Source organism: Rana temporaria, chromosome 10, assembly GCF_905171775.1.
Source record: "Rana temporaria chromosome 10, aRanTem1.1, whole genome shotgun sequence".
Lineage (NCBI taxonomy): Eukaryota > Metazoa > Chordata > Amphibia > Anura > Ranidae > Rana > Rana temporaria.
The window spans coordinates 49346403-49370202 of NC_053498.1; the positions used below are offsets into that span (position 1 = coordinate 49346403).

General features: G+C 49.9%; 1 protein-coding gene across 1 annotated transcript in view; it reads right to left on the bottom strand.

Moving 5' to 3' along the window:
• The window catches only part of LOC120916559 (receptor-type tyrosine-protein phosphatase H-like), a 1518207-nt gene that overhangs the window by 437544 nt on the left and 1056863 nt on the right, over nucleotides 1–23800 (bottom strand). The window contains exon 16 of the mRNA XM_040327609.1: nucleotides 19703–19779. Coding sequence (XP_040183543.1) covers nucleotides 19703–19779 — 77 coding nt within the window. The remainder of the gene's footprint in view (nucleotides 1–19702; nucleotides 19780–23800) is intronic.

The window sequence follows — 23800 nt, forward strand, 5'->3', positions numbered from 1 at the left end:
ACCAGTGCCTAAGGCCCAATTTTTCTGCCCCTGTTCAACAGGGGCGTGTAATTACAATTTTTGATGCAATGTTTTGCAGAGGGCTCATTGCTGTGCTCCAACTACAGTATCTGTGAGGGGTTGCAGTGTTGTTGCACCAGCACCAGTGCCTAAGGCCCAATTTTCTGCCCCTGTACAAAAGGGGCGTGTAATTACAATTCTTGATATAATATTTCACAGCAGGGCATTCCAGCGCCCACCAAGACTAACAGTGAGGGCTTACAGTGTTGTGGCAACACCAACACCTAGGGCCCAAATTTCTGCAGAGTATATACAGCAGGCCCCTACTTACAAACGACTCCTACTTGCTAACGGAAGGAGACAACAGAAAGTGAGAGGAAATCTACCCCTAGGAAGGGAAATTCTGTAAAAGGTGTCTCCTGTCCACTGATACTTTATCACAATCCTTGTTTCACAAAAAAAAAATCTTTTGTCATTGGGACAGAAAGTGAGATGCAATCTTCTGAACAGATACACACAGACAGCAAAACAAATGTTACAGGGGTGATAACCCTTCTCTATGTTTTCAGAAAAGCTTAAAAAAAAGATTTTATGGCTGAAGCTACACTTTAAAGAAGTACCAGTTGAAAATTACAAACAGATTCTACTTAACAACAAACCTACAGTCCCTGTCTTGTTTGTATACTGCTGTTCAAAGTATATAGGGTCAAAGGGGCTTGTAATGACCTGGGGGAGGGGGGGGAAACCCATGCTATTTTTCTCAGTGATTTTCATCCATATTGCCGCAATTAGTCTTAAATTACTTTTTTCTTATAGTAATCTCATTTTGTGCAGGGACAGTTCTAAACACGTGCCACTACTGTCATGGATTTGCAATAGCTTGGCAGCTTACCTGTGTTTCCATCTGCTCATTAGAGGCCTGACCCTGTTCTGGTTCCCTTTTTATCACTTCCTCTTCCTGTATGGCCCCACACAGGCCATCCCAGGAAGTCAATATTAACTGTTGCTCTACAGATCTGCAGTGCTGTTCAACAGTGTAGTTTGCTAAGTTCCTGTTTGCAGTGTGCTATGATCATCTTTCCGTGTACCGTTTTTAGCTTGTTCCTGACTTCTGCTGTTTGCCTGTGCCCCTGACCATTTGCCTGTCCCACGGTTATCCTTGTCTGCCTGTTGCCCTGACCTCAGCTTACCCATCACCACTGTTTGTCCTGCTGGCTGCTTCCCCTCTCTCCCTGCGGAGTGTGACCTTGGGAATCTCAGGGGTCGCGACCTGGATCCAGTTGCGGCCAAGTCCATCCTCACCATCAGAGGCTCTGGTGAATACAAAACTGGGTCTTAGACTCCGCGCCCTGGGTGATCTTGGGTTACGCTTCCTCTCTGCTAGCAGTAGTCGGCTATAGGGTTCACTTCCCTGTGGTGCATCCCTGACTCCAACTGGGTGCACTTGTCACCTGGCCACAGGTGACCTGACAACTACTATAGACACCCAGCAGGTACGATATTAAAAGGAATTTTTCATTTTTGTTTTTTCACTTTAAGCATCATTAAAATCGCTGCTCCAGAAAAAACGACTGTTTTTAAAACTTTTTTTCCATTGATACATGTTCCCTGGGGCAAGACCAGGGTTCTCAAAGATGTTTTCCGACAATAACTTGCATATTGGGCTTTAAAATGAGCACTTTTGAATTCAAACGTTCGAGTCCCATTGATGTCAATGGGGTTCTAAATGTTTGCGCAAACTTTCGGTCCGTTCGAAGGGTCTGGTGCGAACCGAACGGGGGGGTGTTTGGCTCATCCCTAGTATTGATGCATCTGCCCAGGGATCTCTGGACCTGGCCACGAACTTCGACACTTTGCGGTTGAGGCGAGAGGCCACGAGATCCACGTCTGGTGTGCCCCACATCCTGCAAAGGAGTTGAAATGCCTCCGGATGCAATGACCATTCCCCCTGGTCCAGCATCTGGCGACTCAGGTAGTCAGCCTGCCAATTTTCTATGGAATGTAGATGGCTGATAGAGCCGGCACGCTTCTTTCCGCCCCCAATGGAGGATGTGAGCGACCTCGGACGCTGCAGCCGTGTTCCCCGCCGTGGCGTTGTCCGACTAGATCCTGATTGGGCAATCTTGCAACCTCCTCGACCACGAGGAGAGGCATAGCCTGATGGCCCGAAGTTCCAGGACATTTATAGGCCGACGGGATTCTTGTAAAGTCCAGCGACCCAGGGCCAACTTGACCCCCCAGACGCCCCCCCCCCAAACCTGTGAGACTGGCGTCCGTCGTAATCACAGTCCACTGGAAGGGACCATTTGCGGGATGCCAACAGCTTCACCGCAGACTGAAGAGTCTGCAATTTTTCTAGGGGAAGAAAGACTCTCACCTCCGGAGTCCAGAATCAACCCCAAGTATTCCAAATGCTGAGTCAGTACCAGGACCGACTTCTGGATGTTTAACACCCACCCAAATTCTCGGAGGGTCTGGCTAGCAATAGTCACATCCACCTCTAATTCTGAGCCAGAAGCTGCTCTTAGAAGAAGATCATCCAACTAGCCCACGACGGCAATGCCTCGCTGTCTCAGCAAAGCTAGAATCGGTGCGAGCACCTTGGTGAAAACTCTTGGTGCTGACGCAAGGCCAAAGGGAAGAGCCACAAACTGATACCGCTTCTGCGTGGGAAAAGAAGGACCCGGCTTACAGTGCGGCTCCTTCCCCTTGGTGGACTGAGGGAGGAGAGTGCTTTTACCTCCAGTAACATCCTTAACCACTTAAGGACCGCCTAACGCCGATATAGGTTGGGAGAATGGCACAGCTGGGCACAGGCACGTACAGGTACGTTGCCCTTTAGGTGCCCAGCCGTGGGTTGCACGTGCTGCCGGTGGCGCTCTTGCAACCTGGTCCGAAGCTCTGTGACCGCGCCCGCGGGATCCGCGGACTCGATTGCCGCCGGTGTCCCGCGATCGGGTCACAGGAGCTGAAGAACGGGGAGAGGTGAGTGTAAACACCTTCCCCGTTCTTCACTGTGGCTTGTCACTGATCGTCTGTTCCCTGTTATAGGGAATGACGATCAGTGACGTCACACATCCAGCCACGCCCCCCTACAGTAAGAATCACTCCCTTAGGGCACGCTTAACCCCTTAGTGCAGGGCTCAAAATTTCAAGTCTTGAGCCACTAGCCAGGCCTCAAGGGTTACTCGCCAGCAGTTTCCCCGGCCCAACCCCTACCATGCCTTGCCCCTAATTCTGCCGCTAATCACACCCTCATAAATTATCTCCTGAAATGACACTTAAAATGTTTTATGCAGAATTAAGTCACAACAATAATTATTAACAACTTTATCAGTTCCCCTCAGTACAGCCTCAACTGTGCCCATCAATGCAGGCTCACCTGTGCCTATCATTGCAGCCTCACCGTGCCCACCAGTGCAGCCACACCGTGCCCACCATCGCAGCCTCACCATGCCCACCATCGCAGCCTCACCATGCCCACCATTGCAGCCTCATCGTGCCCACCATTGCAGCCTCATCGTGCCCACCATTGCAGCCTCATCGTGCCCACCATTGCAGCCTCACCGTGCCCCACATTGCAGCCTCACTGTGCCCCACATTGCAGCCTCACTGTGCCCCACATTGCAGCCTCACTGTGCCCCCCATTGCAGCCTCATTGTGCCCCCCATTGCAGTCTAATTGTGCCCCCACTGCGGACTCACTGTGCCCCAATTGGTGGCCAGATCATAACAGGAGAAAGAGGAGAGCTGTGGGATCACCGAGCTGTATAACCCACTGTCAATTAACACCTACACATTTCCCTTTAAGGGTAATTAGCCACCCTTTACCTGACAACCTTAAATATTAAATGCGCCTCACCGCTTCATTGCATGATGTGGAATGGGGGGGCAAGCACCGCCGGCGGCCCTTGTTGATCGGGAGCTGTTCTCCCAGCGATCGCCTGTGACAGAGAGCATTGAGGTAGAGGAGGACCGTGGTATCGCAGAGTGGTATAGCCCGCTGTAATAGCATAACCAGGGCTGGATCAAGACATGGTGCTGCCTGGGCCCAAGAATTAAATGCTGCCCCCCCAAAAAAAAATTACGCCCACCAAAAGGCCCCTACATACATTATTTTATATCATGACAACTAAAACGAAAATTTCATGTATTAGGGTGTTAGAGTTATATGCAACAGTGGTGGTGGTTGGGGGGTTTCATCCAATGCAGTTGTGGTGATGGTGGGGGGTTCAGTCAGAGGCAGTGGTGATAGTGGTGGGGGGGTTCAGACAGAGGCATGGAGGGTCAGGAGGGCACACACCAGGGAGAGGTCAGAAGGGTATACAGTAGGGAGGGGTCAGAAGGGTATACACTAGGGAGGGGTCAGAAGGGTATACACCAGGGAGGGGTCAGGGGGGTATACACCAGGGGGGGGTCAGGGGGGTATACACCAGGGCGGGTCAGGAGGGTATACACCAGGGAGGGGTCAGAAGGGTATACACCAGGGAGGGGTCAGAAGAGTATACACCAGGGAGGGGTCAGAAGGGTACACACTAGGGAGGGGTCAGAAGGGTATACACTAGGGAGGGGTCAGAAGGGTATACATTAGGGAGGGGTCAGAAGGGTATACACTAGGGAGGGTATACACCAGGGAGGGGTCAGAAGGGTTTACACCAGGAAGGGTCAGGAGGGTATACACCAGGGAGGGGTCAGAAGGGTATACAACACGGAGGGGTCAGAAGGGTATACACCAGGGAGGGTCAGGAGGGTATACACCAGGGAGGGGTCAGGGGGTATACACCAGGGAGGGTCAGGAGGGTATACACCAGGGAGGGGTCAGAAGGGTATACAGCACGGAGGGGTCAGGGGGGTATACACCAGGGAGGGTCAGGAGGGTATACACCAGGGAGGGTCAGGAGGGTATACACCAGGGAGGGTCAGGGGGGTATACAGCACGGAGAGGTCAGGGGGGTATACAGCACGGAGAGGTCAGGGGGGGTATACACCAGGGAGGGTCAGAAGGGTATACAGCAGGGGGCAGTGAAAACCTGGAGACAGTGACAATCATTTAGCCCAATTGTCAGCTAACAGGCAGCAGTTCCATGCTAAATTGCAGTAATCCAGCAGATTTAGCATAGAGGTGCCTGCAAGCTACATGAGGTACTGCAAGATGATTTTTACCTCCACAGTCCACACACTGGCTTGTCTCCCTCTGCTCACTGTCACACCAAACGGGCACGTTCTCGTAGGTCAGATGCACCCCCATCCCGCCCACTCAAACAGCAGAGACCAGGAGGCCCCACCTCTGGGATGTCACTGGAGGAGAGGTAGGGGGAGGTACAGGGGTCGGAGATGTGAAGACTACAGCGATTGAACAGCAGACAGGCTGGCTTGCGGGCGGCAGTTCTGCCACTGTATAACATTGAACTTTTCTCTGCTCGTTCTCACACATAGCCCACGCCTCCTCCTAACCCCGTGTCTGTAATATAGAGAATGCAAGTTCATTGCTGGGATGCGTTCTGTGATACAGGTGCAGGGTTAGGAGGAGGCGGGGCTGTGTGTCAGAACGAGCAGAGAAAAGTTAAATGTTGCCATAACACTCGGCGATACCGCGGTCCTCTTCTACCTCAATGCTCTCTGCCATAGGCAATCACTGGGAGAACAGCTCCCGATCAACAACGGCCGCTGGCGTTGCTCACCCCCCCTCTCCCAGGCAGCCCAGCTCCTCGCCAGACCTCATTTTCCACTCAAAATGCGAGTGAAAATTTGAGGTCTGTGTTACTGTACTCACTACCCCCGTGCCCCTTGTTGCTCCTGTTTTGAAAAGGGCACCGGACGCTTTGGTGTTGCCGGGACGTGGAGACCCGCGGATCCTGCCTAATTTGGCCCGCTTGCAACGTGTGGTGGTCCAGAAGGTTGCCACTTAATACGGGTACGAATACCCATATGTACCGCCCCCTCTCCTTTACCAGGTTCATCAGGAGCGGGAGGCTTGGTGCCAGGAGGCTGTCTGGTTGCATTTGAAGGCACCTCATATCCTCGTGGGTGCCAATTCAAGGCTGCCCCATCTGAAGGCCAGATTTGAGAGATGCCATCGAGATTGGAGCTGGGGCCGACACATTTACCGGGATCGGGTTGTGTTGAAGTACCCCGGACAAAAAGACCAGACCTTCACAGTGCAATCCACTACCCCAAGAGGAGACACCGTTTGGTTGCCTGACCCTTGTTATTATATATGTAAGTGAGAAACATGCAAACTTTGCATGGTCTACTAACTGCAGAAGTTTTGGGCGAGGACTTTGCCCCCACTCCGTTTTGAACTCTTTTCCCGGGTTTCCCCTTTCCCCCTTACTCCTCCAGATCCACATAGACTTTCATGTGAAGAACTCTTGGGAGGGGTTTGGGTTCAGTCAGTTAGAGTGGGAACTTGAAAACTTCTTTATAGCAGCTCTGGAAAATTCAGCGAGGAAAAATAACAATTTTTCCATATTTTTTACTTCCCTTTGCTGCTACTTCTTCACCTTTGAGTTTTGAACTGCCGCAGTGCCAGCGCGCTGACCGCTAGGGGCAGTGTTCTGCACCGTTACTTTGAAGAAAAAAAAATGTAAAGTATTTTTGTTTTGAATTTCTTGCATAGAAAAGAGTATTTCTCTCACAGCACTTACACCTTAGGACTCCTCGGGAGGGAAGGAGGTTTTGTGCTCGGGCTCGAGTGCACAGCCTCAATCCTGACCCTGGAGGTTGTAAATACATAAGAAATTATTTCGATATCAGAATGCATATTGTGTATTTGTATGCTACTTTATTTTTCCTATACAGGTTTTTTTTGGACCCACCTACTATCAACACTGCGGAGAATGGGCAGCTAGATAGATAGGGTTGTGTATGTTGTATGTCTTATGCTACTTAGATATTGTAATACAATGTGTGAATCCTGTCCTTCCTTCTTTTCCTCCTTTTTTTCTGTCTGTTAGCAGGTATCAGGCCAGCATTCGGGCTCAAATGCTTTAGGACAGTGGTCATCAACCCTGCCCTACAGGGCCCACTAACAGGCCAGGTTTGCAAGATAACTGAAATACATCACAGGTGATATAATTTGCTGCTTAGTGATTGCAATATTCTAGACTGCATCTCCCCATGGTAATACATAAAACCTGGCCTGTTAGTGGGCCCTGTAGGGCAGGGTTGATGACCACTGCTTTAGGACACTGGGGACAGTTTCATCTCAAGTGGGGGGGGAGTATGTAGTGCCCCCTTACTTTCAGTATGGGCACTACGCTAAAGTTAGTGGGGAATGGGAGAGTTATTTTGCTCCCATTCACAATTTGCTAAATTGGTGTCATGGTCTTACCTCTCTCCTGTCTCCTTCGTTTGACATGTGCTGGCGGCCATCTTGGTTTCTAGGTCTCTTGTAGCCTCCCACCCTGCGGCTCCTCCTTCCCACTGGGAGGAGCTGGATACCTGGCTCACATATTAGGAGGTCTGTGACTTCAGTTCCTTGCTTGGTCCTCCTGTGTGCACATGCTTCTAAGACTGCTGCTGCTTCTGGTTCCGATCCTGGCTTCGTCTGACTTCTCTGCTGGTTCCTGATCCTGGCTTCGTCTGACTTCCCTGCTGGTTCCTGATCCTGGCTTCGTCTGACTACTCTTCTGGTTCCTGACCTCTGGTTTCACCATCCGTTGGACTTTTGCTTTACAGCTTGATTTTCAATAAAGCCTTCTTATTTTCACTTATCTCTTGTTGTACGTCTGGTTCATGGTTCCGTAACATTAGGACCAAGCCATGAATTTTGACGGTACAGAGCCATCCTCGCTACCCACGCTGGTTGCCAGACTTGATCAGCTGGAGTCCCTGTTGGGTCAGTTCGCCGTGGCGTTGCAAACCCTGCTTGAACGCACGGTTCATGTCGCTCCCGTTGCCGATGGGTCGGTTGTCGCTCCTGGGCCCGCTCCTACTGCCGCTCCGGTTGTTGCGCCAGAGTCTACCCCGACACCTGATGTTGCGCCTGCGGTGTTTCGGGGTATGTCCGGTTCTGCCCCCCTTCCACAGCGATTTGGGGGAGAGCCAACTCAGTGCCGAGGTTTCCTTAACCAAGTGGGCATTTATTTCGAGTTGCTGCCACATGCCTTTCCCACTGAGAGATCGAAGGTGGGGTTCTTGATCTCGCTGCTCTCTGACAAGGCCTTGTCCTGGGCCAGTCCTTTATGGGAGAACAACAATCCGGTGGTTGCCGAGTTTTCCGGTTTTGTTGCTTCTCTTCGGAAGGTATTCGATGTGCCGGCTCGCGCCGCCTCTGCTGCGAAGCTCCTTATGTCCGTCAGACAGGGTTCACGATCCGTAGCCGAATACGCCATTGAGTTTCGTACCCTGGCAGCAGAGGTAGGTTGGAATAATGAGGCCCTGGTCGCTGCTTTCTCTCATGGTCTCTCGGATGCCTTGAAGGATGAGGTTGCAGCTAAGGACCTACCAGTGGAGCTCGAGGCTCTTATTTCTTTCCTGATTTTGATTGACACCAGACTCAGGGAGAGACCTTCCTTTAAGGAGTGCCTGCGGAGGCCTCCTAACAGTTTGGCGCCTAAGTTTGCTGTCCCACCCGTGCCTCCCTCTCCTCCCACGCCTCCTGGGGTTGACTTGTCTGGGGGTGAACCCTCGCAGCTGGGGTTTGCTCGCTTGTCCGAGGGGGAGAGGGTACTCCGGAGACGCGAGGGCCGATGCATGTACTGTGGTCTCGATGGGCATTTTCGGTTGGCATGTCCGAACCGTCCGGGAAACGCTCGCACCTGAGATCCTGTCGGGGGCAGATCTTGGGTGGAGTCTCCTCGTCCCCGGTTTCCCGTGTTGATAAACCACTGATCACTGTTGTCCTCTCCTGGGTCGGGGGCTCGGTGACGACCCAGGCGTTGGTGGACTCTGGTGCTGGTGGTTTTTTCATTGATAGTGAGTTCGCTGCCGCCAATTCCATTCCTCTACAGGCTCGAGGTTCCCCGCTGGCTCTAGAGGCGATAGACGGCAGACCCCTCCAACCGTCACACGTGACTCATGAGACCCTTCCAGTGGGGGTAGCCATTGGTGCCGCTCACAGAGAGTCGGTCTGCTTCCAAGTTATTTCGTCTCCACACTACTCGGTGGTCTTGGGGTACCCCTGGCTCCAGAAGCATAATCCGACTTTTGACTGGAGATCGGCCGAGATCCTCTCATGGTCACCACAGTGTGGGGCTAAGTGCATCCATGGGCCTGTCAAGTTGCTGTGTACTTCCTCGGACTCTCTGTTGCCTCCTGAATACGAGCAGTACCGGGATGTATTCGATAAGGTACGCGCAGTTGCCCTACCTCCGCACCGCCCATATGATTGTGCCATTGAGTTACAACCTGGTGCCGTTCCTCCTCGCGGCAAGGTCTATCCACTGTCGGTTGCGGAGAATGAGGCCATGGAGGAGTACGTGATGGAGGCGCTGTCCCGTGGTCACATTCGCAAATCCTCGTCCCCGGCAGGGGCTGGATTTTTCTTTGTGAAAAAGAAGGGCGGTGAGTTGAGGCCTTGCATCGATTACAGGGGTCTCAATCGCATCACGATCAAGAACGCTTACCCGATACCCTTGATTTCCGAGCTGTTCGATCGCCTTAAAGGGGCCACGGTCTTTACCAAACTCGACCTGAGGGCGGCATATAACCTGGTAAGGATCAAGGCGGGCGATGAGTGGAAGACCGCCTTTAACACCAGGACCGGTCATTATGAATCCTTGGTTATGCCCTTTGGGTTGTGCAATGCGCCCGCAGTCTTTCAGGAATTCATCAACGATGTTTTCCGTGACCTGTTGCAGCAGTGTGTGGTGGTCTATTTGGATGACATCTTGGTATATTCTGAATCCAGGGAGGCCCACATTCTGGATGTCAAACGAGTGTTGCAACGGTTACGAGAGAACAAGCTGTTCGGTAAGCTTGAGAAATGCGAATTTCACCGATCCCAGGTAACCTTCCTAGGTTACATCATTTCCGCTGAGGGGTTCTCCATGGATCCTGAGAAGGTTTCGGCTGTCTTACAGTGGCCTCAGCCCAGTGGTCTTCGTTCCTTGCAGCGTTTTTTGGGCTTCGCCAATTATTATCGGAAGTTCATCAGGGACTTCTCCATGCTGGCCAAGCCTCTCACGGATCTGACCAGGAAGGGCAGTAATTCCCAGGTCTGGCCGCTCGAGGCCATCCGGGCTTTTGAGGCCCTAAAATCCGCCTTTGTGTCAGCTCCGATTCTGTCTCATCCCAACCCTGGGTTGCCCTTTGTCCTCGAGGTGGACGCGTCCGAGACGGGAGTAGGCGCCCTTCTGTCTCAGCGTAGGACACCAGAGGGTCCGCTGCTTCCTTGTGGGTTTTACTCCCGGAAACTGTCATCCGCGGAGTGCAACTATCAGATTGGTGACAGGGAGTTATTGGCCATAGTGCAGGCTCTCAAAGAGTGGAGGCACTTGCTCGAGGGCTCGGTGGTTCCGGTTCTCATCCTGACGGACCACAAGAATCTGACCTACCTTTCTGAGGCCAAGAGATTGACACCACGTCAGGCCAGATGGGCTCTGTTCTTGTCACGTTTTAATTACGTGGTCTCCTACCTACCTGGTTCCAAGAACATCAGGGCGGATGCCTTATCACGGCAGTACTCCGAGCTGTCCAGGGAGGAATCTATACCGACTTCGGTCATACCTCCGAATCAGATCCTGGCCGCCATTCGCACCAGCCTGACCTCTCCCCTTGGTGAGCAGATTTTGGCGGCTCAGTCTGGTGCTCCCTCTGGGACACCCAAGGGCAGATGTTTTGTGCCTGAGGAGTTGCGCACTCGGTTGTTGCGAACCTACCATAACTCCAAGACCGCGGGGCATCCTGGTAAGAATCAGCTGTCCTGGGCTGTTTCACGTCTGTTCTGGTGGCCTTCCCTACGTTCCGACATCGCCGCATATGTAGCGGCATGCTCTGTTTGTGCCCAAAGTAAGTCCCCTCGGCACCTTCCGTTGGGCCTGCTGCAACCCATAGCCACCGGGGAGCGCCCATGGTCACACCTGGGGATGGATTTCATTGTGGACCTCCCTGCATCCCGAGGCCATACGGTCATTCTCATGATTGTGGATCGGTTTTCCAAAATGTGCCACTGTGTTCCTCTCAAGAAGTTACCCTCTGCACAAGAGTTGGCCACGATTTTTGCCCGGGAGGTCTTCCGGTTGCACGGTTTGCCCAAAGAGATAGTGTCGGATCGGGGGAGTCAGTTTGTGTCCAGGTTCTGGCGCGCCTTTTGCTCCCAGTTGGGGATTCATCTCTCCTTCTCCTCGGCCTACCACCCTCAGTCCAATGGGGCCGCAGAACGATCCAATCAGGCCTTGGAGCAATTCCTTCGTTGCTATGTCTCCGATCACCAGGACAATTGGGTTGACCTCCTGCCTTGGGCTGAGTTTGCCAGGAACACGGCTGTGAACTCTTCCTCTGGGACGTCTCCCTTCATGGCCAATTATGGGTTCCAACCTGCCGTGTTACCGGAGGCATTCTCTCCCCAGGATATTCCGGCTGTGGAGGATCACCTTTCTGCTCTACGTGCTTCTTGGGTACAGATCCAGAGGTCCCTGGAGGTCTCTGCGCAGCGCCAGAAACTCCAGGCTGATCGCAGACGAGCGCCAGCTCCTTCCTACCAGGTCGGAGACCGTGTATGGTTGTCCACCCGCAACCTCAACCTTCGAGTGCCCACTCCCAAGCTGGCTCCTCGCTTTGTTGGTCCCTTCCGAGTGCTTCGCAGGGTAAACCCGGTAGCCTATGCCCTTGCGCTTCCACCTGGCATGCGGATCTCCAACGTGTTTCATGTCTCCCTGTTGAAGCCACTGGTGTGCAATCGCTTCACTTCCTCGGTTCCTCGGCCTCGTCCGGTCCAAGTGGGCAATCACGAGGAGTATGAGGTGAGCAATATCCTGGACTCACGCCTGGTTCGCGGTCGGGTGCAGTTTTTGGTCCACTGGCGTGGTTATGGTCCTGAGGAGCGTTCCTGGGTTCCCTCCGCAGATGTCCATGCTCCTGCCTTGCTCCGAGCCTTCCACGCACGCTTCCCTCAGAAACCGTTTTTTGCACCGCGGAGGAGGGGCCCTTGAGGGGGAGGTACTGTCATGGTCTTACCTCTCTCCTGTCTCCTTCGTTTGACATGTGCTGGCGGCCATCTTGGTTTCTAGGTCTCTTGTAGCCTCCCACCCTGCGGCTCCTCCTTCCCACTGGGAGGAGCTGGATACCTGGCTCACATATTAGGAGGTCTGTGACTTCAGTTCCTTGCTTGGTCCTCCTGTGTGCACATGCTTCTAAGACTGCTGCTGCTTCTGGTTCCGATCCTGGCTTCGTCTGACTTCTCTGCTGGTTCCTGATCCTGGCTTCGTCTGACTTCCCTGCTGGTTCCTGATCCTGGCTTCGTCTGACTACTCTTCTGGTTCCTGACCTCTGGTTTCACCATCCGTTGGACTTTTGCTTTACAGCTTGATTTTCAATAAAGCCTTCTTATTTTCACTTATCTCTTGTTGTACGTCTGGTTCATGGTTCCGTAACAATTGGTACTTCTGTCACTCCAGAAACGTCCACTGGGTCAGTCTGTGCTCCAGGGATGCAATACCATCCCTGGTCAGCAGTTGGCACCAGAGGTGTTCTGGCAGAGCAACTTTCCCCAGCAGCCAATTAGAGAAGTTTCTCCCTCGCAAGGCATGCTGGGGAGGGGTATATCTGTGACAGGTGTCATGTGCTAGGCAAGTTTCGCGGGGTCCCGGTTCCAGGTGCGGCATCCACCTTCAGGGTGCGCGCATCCATGGACGCCGCCAGCGCGGCCCACCAGGCCAGAATTGCAGGCTACACAAACCCTCATCCGGAGGTAAAAGGGAACTCCAGTGACTTACTGGGTCCCCAGTTCTATTGAGAGGATCCCAGGCTGGGTGCCGTTCGATTGGGGGGTCAGCTTGAGGGGAACCCGGAGGCAGGTTGTCCAACAGGGCTTGAACAAACCAATCGGGGATCTGGTGACCAGAATGTTGACAGGTACGTTTTGCTGTCATCTGGTGACCTATGCTAAAACCTACTGGGAGGATTCGCTCCATTTATCCATCTAGCTCACCTAAAGTAATTGGCCTGTGGCAGAGGTCCTAGAGCCAGGTCTGTGAGAGAGATCTGTTCCTCCCAGCAAATCCTAAGTGACACTTCAGCTGCCAGGCTTGAGGGGTCTGTCCGGGGGCACTTTACCCACTCCAGCTAGAGTGGCGACGAATAATAATTTGGTACTCTATTGAGCAAGGACTGCTCAATTAATATCCACGCCTGATACTGCAAGGTTCTCCCTTTTCTTCATCAACCTGCTCTTCCCATTTGATGTTGATGTTGGCCGTGTTTGGCCTGGAAATAAAGCATTGGAAAACCTTTATTCACTGTCTGGACCTTTGCTCACTGCTTTGTTCTCCAACTGCACCCATACGCCACATTAAGGTAACTCAATATGCCGATCCCAATAACAAATCAGCGGCTCCTGCGGGGGTAGAGCTACATGGGGGAGGGGATCCAGTGCTTTTCTAACTCCCCCAGCTGTCCCCCACCCTGAACACAGGATGATACTGTATGTCCCACTAACAGCCATGTACTTACTGTATAATATGCCTGATTCCAAGCAAAGATAGAGATGCTGTCCTGAGGTGTAAGCACAGAGCTCTGTACATCATGCGCAGACTGGTGATAAAGGCTGGGGAAACATTATTTGCCATAGACGTTGTTTGGAATCATAGCCCCCCCCATGTGTGTCAGCGCCCCCCTGTGTGTGTGAGCACCCCCCTTTGTGTGCCCAACCTCCTTATGCGACGAGCCAGAACCGCAGGGGAACACGTGAGGTGCACGGTGGGCCGATGAGAGACAGCAATAATACAGTTCATCGGTTTACTCACGGTTAGCAGAAAGCCTCCCTGGGCCAGTCGCACAGTGAAAGGGAAGACAGCACGAAATCCTCCGGGGCATGCTCTGCGATAGGGAAACGCCAGCCAAGATGGTGGTTGAGGTGCCCGCGATGACAGGGGTGTTTATAGTGCTTGTGGCGGCTGGGTCCCTTGATGATATTTGTCGTGACGCCAGTACCGTTAATGGTGGTACGACCAGTTGTCGTAGCAATGTTGAAGAATGAGGTAGACAGTGGTAGAATACAACTCACAACTTTTACTGTGTCTGGTTTTGGTTGCAGTACAAACATCCAGTTAGAATACAGTCTCTGGGTAAATAGAGGAGTTCTGCTGATCCACTGCTAATAGGCTTTAGTAGGCCTGGACTCAGGCTGTGGTTCAGTATAATGCTTACTTGTGTCTGGTCTCTTTTGAATCCAGTGACATGGGTGAGGTTGCCGGTGGCTAAGAAATCCTTCACCTTTATACTCAAAGGTCTTTGCTGCCGTATAGTGGCTGTTATCCTTTGATTTTAGCAGTTCTAATTTGTCCCTTCTCTGGACTGACCTTCTCTCACCTTCACATTCTGCTTTCCCTCTGCACACTGCTTCCTGTACTGAACAACTGACCACAGATAAACCTGAGCTGGGAAATATATCCCAGAGTGGTGCTATCCCCATCTTGTGGTGGGAAGTATGAAGCACACTTGACCAGCCTAAGAACAGGGATACCACAGGTATAGCAATGCAAAATGACATGCAATATAGCAATGACAAAGAAGTAATACTTTTTCAGTTCCCACATGTCCTGAATGGGACGCTGCACTTATTCTCTTTCCCATGTTGACTTCAGACAGTAGAGTAGAAAGTAGAGGAGTCCAGTGTGCTGAAGTGTGGGGAATGCTTGATCCTTTTTTTCCATAGGCTAGTGAGTTTGGCTTCAACTTGTTAGTGTATCTAAATCTGCTAGTACATATAACACTGCCCCCCATTCCCAGACTGACCATGCTGCTATCTTATGTACCTACTGTTCTCCTTTATCCAGATTAGAGGCACTCTAATGCAAGATGTGTGCCACTGGCCAGATCACCAGGTGAAAACAGAGGGGAAAAGCCTAAAACAAAACATACAGCCACCTCATCTAATGAATGTTAAGCTGCAATATATAACGTCTTGGGATTTATACCAGTCATTCATGCACACTAAAATATTGTAGATATTATGAACAAGCACTAAAAGAAGAGGACCCTCCCTACGAAGATAAAAAAAGAAGCTGCCGACAAACATTGATATACTACTGAATGAGCCAGAAAACCGCCAGGAGAGTGTGAGTGTGTGCACCTCTCACCAACCCCCTCTGATCTCTCTCTCTCTCCCTCTCTCCCTCTCTCTCTCGTCAGCGCAGTGAAAACCACACCCAATTTTTTTCCCCCACACACACTTTGTCCTCTAGAATCAGGGCCCACCTTATGATCCTGCACAAAATCACACTGCTATTATTAAATACCCCTGTTGCTGATTCTTGTACTCTGTACATTATTTCTGCTTGTGATCTTTGTAAGTTGGTATAATGATCAAGTGTGGTTATCAGACCAGACAGAAGATGATTGGTCATGCACAACCTGGGGGGGGTGCAATTTGGTATGTTCGCCCTGGGTGCTGGATGACCTGAGCTGTAGACTATATGTGCATTAAACCCCTTTAGTAACTTCAGACCAGGTGGGAACAAGCTTTACTTAGAAAAGTGCAACATATTTCAAAGTCCACATACAAGAACAGTATTTATTCCTACATCCCTAATCATAACTCTGGCTATGTGCTGCCCAGCATACCTACAAAGGTAGAGTCCATGTGTAATCAGGTGATCCAAAAGTGGCATTTCCCAGTGCTGGAGTCTTCAGGGTAGAACTCAAGGTCCTAATGACCTTTTACATGACAACAGTAGCAGTAGGCAACAATTTTTCACTCCTCAGGGGTGCGGCTCTTCGATTTCTCTCCCCTACGGGCTCTCAGCTCTGGAACATTGTCCCTCTCTTATTTGGTTGGATCCAAAAAAAAAAACAGCCAATACCAAAGAACTGGAAAAGACATTAAACCTTCCACTTCCGTCCAAGGCTACACCAAACTGCTGAAAGGTGTACAGACCTGTTGTCTATATACTGACCATTCCGTTTTTCCCCTAGAAGGTAGAATCAAATTAATCTCTAATAATAATAATAATAAACAGCAAGCATTGTGCTTCCTTAAAGCTGGCCATAGATGGTTTGAATCTCGGCTGATTCAGCAGGGACCGGCAGTGGCGGCTGGTGCTCAAAATTTTTGGGGGGGCGCAAATGAAAAAAAAAATTGCAGCCTCACTGTGCCCATCACATGCAGCCACTGTACCATCAAATGCAGCCACTGTGCCATCAATTGTCACCACTGTGCCATGCCATCAAACACAGCAACTGTGCCATCAATTGTCACCACTGTGCCATGCAACACAGCAACTGTGCCATCAATTGTCACCACTGTGCCATGCCATCAAATGCAGTCACTGTGCCATCAATTGTCACCACTGTGCCATGCCATCAAACGCAGCCACTGTGCCATCAATTGTCACCACTGTGCAGGGGCGGACTGACCATTGAGTCACTCGGGCACTGCCCGAGGGCCCCATGCCACTAGGGGGCCCCATCCGGGTTGCCAGGCTCAGTAAAACCAGGGACAGTATGTAAAAATCTGTGTTTTTTTTAGATCTGTCCCTGATATGTCCGAAAATGACATGCTTTTAATGTGAATATCCCAAGATTTTAGCTGCCCGCCTCTGCACTACCTCCTGGCGTGGTGGTCATCTGTAAGTCAGAGGGGCCCCATAATCTTCTATTGCCCAGGGGCCCCATGAGTTGTCAGTTCGCCCCTGCCACTGTGCCATGCCATCAAACGCAGCCACTGTGCCATCAATTGTCACCACTGTGCCATGCAACACAGCAACTGTGCCATCAATTGTCACCACTGTGCCATGCCACCAAATGCAGCCACTGTGCCATCAATTGTCACCACTGTGCCATGCCATGCAACACAGCAACTGTGCCATGAATTGTCACCACTGTGCCATGCCATCAAACGCAGCCACTGTGCCATCAATTGTCACCACTGTGCCATGCAACACAGCAACTGTGCCATCAATTGTCACCACTGTGCCATGCCATCAAATGCAGTCACTGTGCCATCAATTGTCACCACTGTGCCATGCCATCAAACAGCAACTGTGCCATCAATTGTCACCACTGTGCCATGCAACACAGCAACTGTGCCATCAATTGTCACCACAAACGCAGCTACTGTGCCATCAAACGCAGCCACTGTGCCATCAATTGTCACCACTGTGCCATGCCATCAAACGCAGTCACTGTGCCATGCCATCAAACGCAGCCACTGTTCCATAAATTGTCACCACTGTGTCATGTCATCAAACGCAGCCACTGTGCCCCTCAATTGTTGCCACTGTGCCAATTGTCACCACTGTGCCCTTTAATTGTCACCACTGTGCCCCATTATGCCACTATGCCCATTGTCACCACTGTGCCCCATGATGCCACTGTGCCCATTGTCACCACTGTGCCCCATGATGCCACTGTGCCCATTGTCACCTCTGTGCCCTTTGTCACCACTGTGCCCCATGATGCCCCTGTGCCCATTGTCACTCACCACTGTGCCCCATGATGCCACTGTGCCAATTGTCACCTCTGTGCCCTTTGTCACCACTGTGCCCCATGATGCCACTGTGCCCATTGTCACTCACCACTGTGCCCCATGATGCCACTGTGCCAATTGTCACCTCTGTGCCCTTTGTCACCACTGTGCCCCATGATGCCACTGTGCCAATTGTCACCTCTGTGCCCTTTGTCACCACTGTGCCCCTTTCCCTGTAAAAATCCGGGAATCTGATTGGTTGAAACGGCCGTTTGTCTTATGCAAGGAGCGCAGATTACCTGCGCTCCGAGTATAGACATCCGAGAGCCGGAGAAAAGCCTATCAGAGCCGCTGGCTTTGATAGGCAGTTCCCCTCAGCCAACCAGCTGCCGCTATTCGGGTAATCGGCGTCCTGCGTCCGGTTATATGAATAGACAAGGCAGCTGGCAACCAACCAATAACATACATTCGTGCATTTATGCACGAATGTGTGTTATTTGCGAGAGGGAGTGGCGGTTAAAATGCGGTTAAAATGTCAAAATGACATTTTAGCCGAATAAAAGTTCTTAAAGGGCCCGTTTTTTTTTTTTTTTTTTTGACTGTGGGAGGGGGGGCGGCGCCCATGCGTCCCTATGGACGGGCCGCCACTGGGGACCGGGTGAGATTCAAATCATCTTTGGGCAGGGTGAATGTACCCAAGTCAATCGATTGACTTGGGTACAACCAAGGCCAATACCAATTGCTCCCCATGCCCCCTCCCCCAGGAAAACACAATAGGAGAGATTCTCCCATCAGCACTGTGTTGATGGGGGAATCAAGCAATCTGTGGTTTCAGGAAAGAAAAGGGCACCATTTATGGCCTGCCATAGATACAGCATCTAAGGCTGCACTTCCACTGTCTTTTAATTTGATATTCATTGTAAATACTTCAAACTCGCAAAGCCAGACTGTGGCACATCTCCTCTAAACAAAAAAATCACCAGGGTTTAAAGTTTTATTGGCCGAAGAGACATGCACATTCTCTTTTACCCCAAAAAACTTCCCCTACTCCTGATTATCTCTTTATGTACACTTCACAATGCACGGGCCATATACTGTACAACCCAGCTCATTGTACATCCATGTGTAACGGTCACCACCGTTTACGACCTTCCATCAACCCACGACAGCTTATCCGACACACAGACAAACCAGCAGGCACAATCCATATCAATTCCCCAGAAAATGAGACTGACCGCTCTATTCTCTGCTTCAAAATGTATGAACACTTTTAATGGTTAGCTCTCAAGTTTATATACAGTTTTCAAGGCATGTTTCAGTGATCACGGGAACAATCAAACTCTCCACCCACACACTGGGGGGGCTTCAATACACCTTCAGATGGCTAATTGCTAAACATTCCAGACATTTCGGCGCCGCTCTATAATTATCATGACCTAATCACTGCACCTGAGAAGTCACATTCCTTCATTAACAGAATTCAAACAAAACACCATCACACAATGAATTCCCCTCAATCCACATCTTTAGACAGACGGTCTGTCTCCGACAGAAAGGTATTCACACCTGAGCATTAATAGGCTTTAAACAGTGTTATCACACAATGAAAGGCCTTTCAAGAGTCAGCCTCATTTAACATGTCGACAGTCTACACAGAGAGATGAGTCATAGAATAAACCAACACTTTGCAATATGAGCTATCAGTAATGTCCCCTGTCCTGTAATTTAGGATATAATTTCTCAGTCACCTTATGGCCCTATCGGACATAAGGTGACCCTAGACATAAGACTCCTTGGTGACGCCGGTACAGGAGTACCCCTCATCCTTCCAAAGTCTCTGTTTGTCACGGGTCATTCTGTTACATCATGCATCCACAGAAGTTACACCATCAGTGGCTGTCCTTAGTTTGAAGAGGATTGCCGCAGGAACTGGAAAATACATCAGTGGAAATTGCAGCGATTGGGGACAAAGCACGTTGAGAGGTAAGGTGTGCCTTACTATACTGTATATAAGAATATATTATCCATGCTTGCAGATTTTGGTGATAGCGCTCCCACACCAACAAGTTTGATACCACTTTAAGTAGAGCATAACCATAAAAATTATGTAAAATAGAAACACAAAGATACTTACAGGCATGAAGTTGGCATTGATATAATCAGTAGTGGCTGATTCATTGATAATGGTCAGTTTGATTCGAGAATGATCATCTTTAAAATAAGAGACAAATATTATTCAAAGTAAATACAGAGAGTATTATTTAGATCACTTTAAAAAAACGAATTGCAAGTGAAAGACAACTGCTAGTCTTAGCTTAGGCCAGGGGTCTCCAAACTGCGGCCCAAGGGCCCGAATGCGGCCCTTTGCTCACTTTTATACGGCCATTGGGACACTTCTCCTCCTACTGATTCAAGACACCATTCTGCCATCGAACACCAACAATAGAGCACTATTTTTCCCACTGACACTAATAGGACACTATGGTCCAGATTCACAGAGAGCGGGCGCACATTACGCCGCAGTAGCGCAAATAAGATACGCTACGCCGACGCAGCACAGAGAGGCAAGCACTGAATTCACAAAGCCAGTGCTCCCAAAACTGTGCTGGGTTTCTCAGGCGTAAGCCGGCATAGGTGGAAGTGGGCGTGAGCCATGCAAATGAGGCATGACCCCATGCAAATGATGGGCTGAGTGTCAGACAGATACATATAACGAACGGAGCATTCCCCGTCCCGTGGACGCATCCCCGTGCGCATGCTCAGAATCACGACGGAACAACTGCCTAAGATACGTCGGATCACTGCCTACGGCGTGAACGTAACACCTACGCCCAGCCATATTCACGTCCAACTTAAACTACGTAAAATACGCCGGCGTGTGTTGCCTGGTGCAGCCCTTTGCATGGATGCTGCCGAGTTACACCTTTATGGGGCATAACTTTACGCCGGACATATGACTTTACGCGCACTGCGTCGGACGCACTTACGTTTGTGAATCGCCGTATCTCCCTCATTTGCATATTTAAATAGAAAATCAATGGGAGCACCACATGCGTCCAGCGTAAATATGCGCCCACTCTACGCCGGCAAGTTACGTCGGTGGGATAAAGCCTATTTTTAGGCGTATCTTAGTTTGTTAGTCCGGCGCATAGATACGACGGCGCATATTTGCACTTACGCGGCGTATCTGGAGATACGTCGGCGCAAGTGCTTTGTGAATCCGGGCCTATTCCTCCTTATGGATACCAATGATGGGGCACTTTCCCTCTAACATAAAATACCAAAGTGGGGAGGTTTACCCCTACTGATGCCAGAAAAAAATGGCCATGATCTGGCCCTCCTGAAGTCTGAAGGACAGTAAACTGGCCCTTTGTTTAGAAAGTTTGGAGACCCCTGGCTTAGGCTATTTAACAAACATGAGAAAGTATCAACAGCCTTTTGATGTTGAGTTCAAACAACATGAGTTTGGATTACTGCTTGTTAGCCTTGTCAGCTAGGTTTAAAAAAAAAAATTCTTATGTTGATAAACAGTGCCTTGAAAAAGTATTCATACCCCTTAAAATTTTCCACATCTTGTCATGTTACAACCAAAAACATAAATGTAATTTCTTGGGATTTTATGTGACAGACTAACAAAGTGTAAAATAACTGTGAAGTGGAAGGAAAATGATAAATGTTTTTTTTTTCTATTGTTTACTAATAAATATCTGAAAAGTGTGGCGTGCATTTGTATTCAGCCCCCTTTACTCCGACACCCCTAACTAAAATCTGGTGGAATCAATTGCCTTCAGAAGTCACCTAATTAGTATGTAGAGTATACCTGTGTGTAATTTAATCTCAGTATAAATACAGCTGTTCTGTGAAGCCCTCAGAAGTTTGTTAGAGAACCTTAGCTAATAAACAGCATCACAGAAGGCCAAGGAACACACCAGACAGGTCAGGGATAACGTTGTGGAGAAGTTTAAAGCAGGGTTAGGTTATTAAAAAAATATCCCAAGCTTTGAACATCTCACTGAGCATGTGTTCAATCCATCATCTGAAAATGTAAAGAGTATGGCATAACTGCAAACCTACCAAGACATGGCCGTCCACCTAAACTAACAGAAGAGCATTAATCAGAGAAGCAGCCAAGAGGCCCATGGTAACCTTGGAGGAGCTGCAGAGAACCACAGCTCAGGTGGGAGAATCTGTCCATAGGACAACTATTAGTCGTGCACTCCACAAATCTGGCCTTAATGGAAGAGTGGCAAGAAGAAAGCCATTGTTGAAAGAAAGCCATAAGTCCTGTTTGCAGTTTACGAGAAGCCATGTGGAAGAAGGTGCTCTGGTCAGATGAAACCCAAATTTAACTTTTTGGCCTAAAGCAAAACGCTATGTGTGGCGGAAAAATAACACTGCTTTATGTCTTGTGAAAAACGACAAAAAAAAATTTGAAGCATGCTTCAATTTTTTGTGTCGTTTTTCAAAACGTTGTTTTTTGTGTCACAAAAAATCACTGTGTGTAGGCTAAAACGACGTTTAAAACAACATTTTTAAACCTCAAGAAGCAAGTTATGAAGCAAGCTTCAATGGAAAAGAGTGCTGAACGTAACCGCGCTTTGCTAGAGCATTTTGAAAAAAACGATGGTGTGTAGGCAACGTCGTTTTTGAAAATGAAGTTTCAAAAACATCGTTTTTTTACTTCACATAAAGTGATGGTGTGTACGCGGCATTAGAAGAAAACCTGTTAGAGTCTGCAAGAGACTTGAGACTGGGGTGGAAGTTCACCTTCCAGCAGGTCAACGATCTCAACATACAGCCAGAGCTACAATGGAATGGTTTAGATCAAAGCATATTCATGTGTTAGAATGGCCCAGTCAAAGTCCAGACCTAAATCCAATTGAGAATCGGTGGCAAGACTTGAAAAGTGCTGTTCACTGATGATCTCCATCCAATCTGACAGAGTTTGAGATAATTTGCAAAGAGGAATAGGCAAAAATGTAATGCAAAGCTGGTAGAGACATTCCCCAAAAGACTTAAAGCTTTAATTGCAGCGAAAGGTGGTTCTACAAAGTCAGGGGGGCTGAACACAAATGCATGCCATACTTTTCAGATATGTATTTGTAAAAAAAAAAAAAAGGAAAACCATTTATAATTTTCCTTTCACTTCACAATTACCGTATTTATCGGCGTATACCGCGCACTTTTTTCCCCTTAAAATAAGAGGAAAATCATGGGTGCGCGATATACGCCAATACCGCTTTCCGCGCTGAGTTTGAACTGCGCCACCGACATATACCAAGCGCAGTACACTCGGGTACATTCAGCCAGGCTCGGCTTCGCTCGCGGTCATGCTCTGTGATGCCTCCTAGCCTTTATGCGTAAGAAGCCGAGCGTGGCTGAGCATGCCCGAGTGTACTGCGCTCGGTATATGTCGGCGGCGCAGTTCAAACTCAGCGCGGGAAGCGGGGATTCGACTCAGACAGTGCGGGAGGACACCACCGAGGCCGCAGACGGACGCCGGGCAAGACACCGACGAGGGGCATTCAAACTGTAAGTATTTTTTTTTTCCTGAAATTTCCCTTACAGGTTGGGGGTGCGCGCAATACCCCGATAAATATGGTATGTGCCACTTTGTGTTGGTCTATCACATAAAATCCCCAAAAAATACATTAATGTTTTTAGTTGTAACATGACAAAATGTGGAAAATTTCATGGTGTATGAATACTTTTTCAAGGCACTGTAATTCGTTAGCCAGAGCTATTAGACCCTGTCCAGGATTCTGTCAGACCCTGGGGGCCAAAGGATGACAAAAAGCCTTATACACTGGACCTTAGTCAGTCTGGGGGGGTGTGACCTTGGGCCTGGGCTCGGGTGCAGACAGGAGCCTCTCAAGACACATGGAGGTGTCCTGTACAGGAGACAAGGGAGCAAGGAGAGGACAGAAGGAGAGCACTGCCAGGCAAATCTCCAGGGAGGAACAGGTCGCAGCCAAGAGGGCAGGTGAGTGACAGTCAGGAGGACTGAGAGGTACGCCTGAGGGGACTGGGAGCGTGCAGTCTGTGATGGGTGCAGAGCCAGTGGAGTGGACTGTGGTGACATGGGCAGTGGAGAGAGGCAGCTGCAGTCTGGAGAGCCGGCAGTGCCTAAAGATGTAGTGCAGGGCTCGGTATGCAACGTGGACTGCTAGCATTGGGACTACCTATATTTTTGCTACACCGAAGGGGCCCGCGGTCCCTGCCTGCAAAGGAT